At 30.5% G+C, this 5352-nt stretch overlaps 1 protein-coding gene across 1 annotated transcript; it reads left to right on the top strand.

Moving 5' to 3' along the window:
- The first annotated feature begins 1301 nt into the window (after nt 1-1301).
- Nucleotides 1302-4961, top strand: LOC149559813 (sesquiterpene synthase Cad-like). Its single transcript, XM_089824308.1, has 10 exons — nt 1302-1563; nt 1979-2187; nt 2477-2589; nt 2682-2902; nt 2984-3102; nt 3194-3292; nt 3561-3776; nt 3889-4027; nt 4154-4393; nt 4508-4961. Exons 1-10 carry the CDS (start codon nt 1330-1332, stop codon nt 4808-4810), a joined length of 1893 nt encoding a protein of 630 aa, XP_089680434.1. The 5' UTR covers nt 1302-1329; the 3' UTR covers nt 4811-4961.
- Nucleotides 4962-5352: the final 391 nt, after the last annotated feature.

The raw sequence follows: 5352 nt of genomic DNA, 5'->3' as shown, positions 1-5352 counted from the left end.
AATAGAAAAAGGGCATATTGATAATGCAATGTGAATATTTTTCTTATTCATAAGTATCATTAATTTCAAATATTGTTTCCACTGAGACATTTCTTGTATAAATATTACTTGCTAAATGTCATTTCAAATAACCCACTGTATTGCATAAATTTGTCATAAATACACTATTTTTTCTTAAGTGACCTTCCATACTTCTTGGGCCTACCTACTGCATACGAAGATGCAATTGTTCATTTATTTTTATAAAAAATTATATATGAATTTATTGACATCAGCTATCAAATATAGAATACTAGTCATACCCTAATTCTAATAAATAATACTAGTCATGCACTAATTCTAGTATAGAATACTAGTCATACAATAATTAGATTAAGAGCTAAAGACAAAAAGATATATACTCCTTCAATCAATCTGGTCAATTTTTTTAATATAAAATACTCATGATTCTAATATAGAATACAAGTCCTACACTAATTAGATTAAGAGCTAAAGACAAAAAGATATCTATTCCTTCAATCGATCTAGTCAATTTTTCAATATAAAAGACTCATGATTCTAATATAGAATACAAGTCCTACACTAATTAGATTAAGAGCTAAAGACAAAAAGATGTCTATTGCTTCCGTTGGCCATGGCCCAGCTACAACAACTTAAAGACCAAGTGAATCAGCTTCAAAGCAACTGTCATATGGACCTTTGCAAAGTGTTTCGTCATGTCCTTTCAATGTAATGCCAACTGTTAATTATCTTGTAGTGATTTGTTTTATATGTTGAATCTCTCTTCCAGCTACCTCGTGTATTTGTTATTCTTTGTAAATTTGCTTTGTTTCAATAAAAAAGAAAAAGAAAAGATATATATTCCTTCAATCAATTTGGTCAATTCTTTCAATATAAAAGATTCATGATTCTAATATAGAATATTAGTCCTACACTAATTAGATTAAGAGCTAAAGACAAAAAGATATCTATTCCTCCAATCAATCTCATCCATGTTTTTCAATATAAAAACTCAGGACCTTTAATACATACACCAACAAACTAAAAATCAATCATCCATCCTTGACTATAAGTTTCTCTCATAATTTGGACCACTTAAACCTACCAGACAACGAATGATTCTTCAAGTCCTTCTCGGCGCTTTTGATCACTTTCTGGTTTGTGTCCTATATGCCAAACAATTCAAAGAAGTCGCATCCAAACAGCACGTGAAAGACGTTTCATTGGTCAAAAAGACTTCAATTACGTTCAAATTTCTACTCACAAACGCACGAGCCGTGACTTGCATTTTCATTTTCCCACGGCCACCTCTCCTATTTCAGCCCTTCCATGATAATCTGCATCAACACTCTCAAATTATTGTTTGATAGTCATCTTCTTGTTGAAGTGTTTAGTCTTTTATCTGTAGCTCTAATGGCTCAAAAAGCTAATACACAATTTGATGATATTTACTTCAATGGAGAAGAGAAAACAGATGAAAAGGGTGTGATTAGAAGAATGGGAGAATACCATGCCAATGTCTGGGACCGGGATTTTTTACTGTCTCTTTCATCACCATATGGAGTAAGTTATATTATTAATCAATAGAGTCCATTTGTTTATACTATCAGATCTATAATACTCACTTGTTTATTCTATCAATTCTAAAATATCTATTTGTTTTTATAATGTTCATTTGTTTATAGTATCAAATCCATAATATCCATATGTTTTTATAGTAACTATTTGTTTATACTATCAAAGCCATAATACCCATTTGTTTATTCTATCAAATCCATAATACCTACTTGTTTATTCTATCAATTCCAAAATATCCATTTTTTATTGTATCAAATCCTTAATACCCATATGTTTTTGTAATGCCCATTTGTTTATACTATCAAATCCATAATACCCATTTGTTTTTGTAATGCTCATTTTTGTTTATATCATCTATCATGGTAGGAAAGCTCAATTCTTTACTGTTGTATTTTAACAGGCAACTTCGTACATGGAGAGATTAGAAACCTTGGTTAACGAGATAAAGATGGATGTGTTTATAAATAGTCTTCTTGTTGGAGATGAAGAAATCAAACCCTCTTCATATGACCTAATTGAAAGGTTCTCTATTGTTGATGTTGTGCAACGCCTTGGAATCGATCGACACTTTGAGAAAGAAATAAAAGCAATTTTGGATTACACATACAGGTGAGAGTATACCATTTTAAATCACGTTATTATGGTTTCATTGCTATTATTTGTGTTTATTTATCTGATGATTTATATTAAGGAAGAAATTAAGCTTGGAAAAATAAGTCAACTTTGATTATTTAACACTCCAAGTTTAGGGACCAAGCTTTAGTGTGTGATGTTTAAGTCGTCGGACTTGATACTCAGACTGAAAGTGTTTAAAAAATTAAAATTGACTTATTTCTATAAGCTTAATTCTTCATTAATATGTGATGTTTAAAAGTTACTAATTCTCTGACACTACCAGGTATTGGAGTGAAAATGGCATATCATGGAGAAGAGAAAACGGTATTATTGATCTCTATACCACTGCTTTGGGATTTCGAATTCTCCGCCTCAATGGATATTCTGTGTCTCCAGGTATGTGTTTATTTCCTACTGCAGCTTAAGAATGTGGGCATCTTGTTTATGTAGATGTTAACTCTAACGCCATTGTGTTACAAATCCAACAGATGTATTTCATAACTTCAAGGATGGAGATGGTCAATTTGTTTTCCCTACAAAACAATCTGACAACCAAATAAGAATCATGCTGAGTTTATATCAGGCCGCTGAGATTGCTTTCCCAGGAGAGTATATCATGAGAGAGGCTAAAGAATTCAGCTATAAATATCTAGAAGAAGCACTTGGAAAATGGAAGGGGTTAAATGAGAAATCCCAGCTTATAGAAGAGGCAAGCATAGAATCCATCCTTGTTATTCTAAATTCTTATTGTTTGTTGACAGTCAGCTGATATGAAAACTCTTTCTTACAGGTGGAATATATAATGAAATACCCATGGAGATGCAGAGTCCCAAGGTGGGAGACATGGAACTCTATTAAAATATTGAGACAAGACATGGGTGCTTGGATGTTGTTGGAGGAAATCTATAAGTAAGTCCAAAGCATATCCTTTGAAATAGGAAACAACCTGATTTGATTTTCACTATCTAATCTATTTTTTCCCTTGATAACATTCTTTCAGGGTGCCAAATGAATGGACTGAGAAGATTTTGGAACTAGCAATATTGGATTTCAATATCTTGCAGTCACACCATCACGATGAACTCAAACAATTGGCTGAGTAATGCAATTATATCTAATTCTTTAATTGCACTTGAAAAATTCATATTATATTTCTAAAAGAATTAACTCTGGAATACATTTAACAATATTGGCAAGTAAAGAGAACTAGTCTGTCATTCATGAATTTAACCTTAACGTAATGAATAAATATTCAATTTATAAAATTTTTAAAGCTTATGTATTCTTTAATCTAAGTGATATGTTCTTGTGATACTAATGTTCAGATGGTGGTCTAAGTGATATGTTCTTGTGATACAAATGTTCAGATGGTGGGATGAGGCAATTGTTAAACAACTTAGTTTCTTTAGACATCGACATGTGGAATATTACTTTTGGTATGCTTGTGGATTGTATGAGCCTGAGTATGCAGCAACGAGATTATGCTATGCTAAATTGGGCACCCTCATCACTGTTATTGATGATATTTTTGATACTTATGGAACCATTGATGAGCTCATACCTTTTAGGGAGGCTTTGATTCAGTAAGTTATTATAAAATTTGAAAAATTCATGTCAATGTGATATATAAAGTATTGTCTCTTTATATAATTTGAATTAGAACACAATGATATTTATTTTAATCTCAATATGCAGTTGGGATATGTCTATGGTTGACAAACTTCCAAATTATATGCAAATTAGTCTCCAATTCGCCCACAAAACATATACGGAAATAGCCATTGAGGCTGAAAAGATACATGGTCCACATGTACAAAAATGGATGGAAGATTATGTAAGTTTTGTGTTTTCATTTTCTTTGAAGGTGATTTTTTATATTTTTAAAAACAAAATCTTTATTTATTTAAGATGCACTTATTGTCATGTTATTCTAAGTTGCATTTCATATTTTGTGTTGCAGTGGAAGACATTAATTTGGGCAGAATTCCAAGATGCTGAATGGATAGCTAATAACTATCATCCAACTTTGTCTGAATACTTAAAGAACTCATTAATATCTTCTACCGTACCTGTTGTCACATTATTTCCCATGATTTTAATCAACACAAATCTCCCAAATGACATTTTGAATAAAGTTAATGAGTTTGAAAGTAAGGTAGCATGGGGCTGTCGATTAATTGATGACTCTAAAGATTTTCAGGTATTTATCTATTGTCTTTCATGGTTACGAGTTTTAACTTGTTATAGTAATGAATCATATGTTTAATGAAATATACTAACACAACTTTTTTTGTTTTTCTTCTTATCATTAAAGCATGAGCAAGAACATGGGGAGATCGCATCTTGGATAGAATGTTATGTAAGAGACAATCCTGGAACAACGAGGGAGCAAGCGTTAGATCATGTGAAGATGCTTATCGAGTTAAACATAGAAGAATTGAACAAGGAACATTTATTTAATGAGCAAGATATTCCAACTTGTTGTAAAAGATTATATTTTGATTCTATGTATAGATCGGTAGCTTTCATTTGGAGGGACATAGACGGTTTCACAATATCGCATCAAGGCACTAAAGATGACATCATGAAAATTCTTATTGAACCTATATCTCTCTAAAATAGAAAGAGAGAATAAGTTTATTCCATGTATTAGTCTTTTAGAAGGCTTTATCATGTATGGAAATAGCAATAGCAAAATAAGTATCATCTCATATGTGCTTGTAAATTTCAATTTCCATGAAATTAGAGCACTATCTTATTTCTTGTTAGTATTTACCTTTAATGTAGTTTGATAGTTATGAAACTACTTTATTTTGTTATTATATATATATTTCAATGATTATATTTCTTGTTCTTTTCAAAATATCAAATTGTAAAGAATTAAAAGAGCATCCTCTATCATTGAAAAACCATTCGTTATATCTTAAAACCTTTATTAAAGAAATACAATTATTTATTGCAAGCATTTAAATTGTAGAATTTTTTATTGCTGACTTAAAATATTATAAATAGAAATTTGAAAGTGGTAATTGTAAAAAATGTTTTATATTAAAAGGTCAATTAGGAAATATTGATATTTTTATATGATTAGCATTAAAATATAAACAAAATTTAGAAACTTAAATTGACTTGCTAACATGTATTCATCTCTAAATTTTT

The sequence above is a fragment of the Cupressus sempervirens genome, chromosome 4, assembly GCF_028749045.1.
Source record: "Cupressus sempervirens isolate cs-2001-9-10 chromosome 4, ASM2874904v1, whole genome shotgun sequence".
NCBI lineage: Eukaryota > Viridiplantae > Streptophyta > Pinopsida > Cupressales > Cupressaceae > Cupressus > Cupressus sempervirens.
Note: the sequence above shows the minus strand (reverse complement) of the source record. Positions and strands in the feature narration are given on the sequence as shown.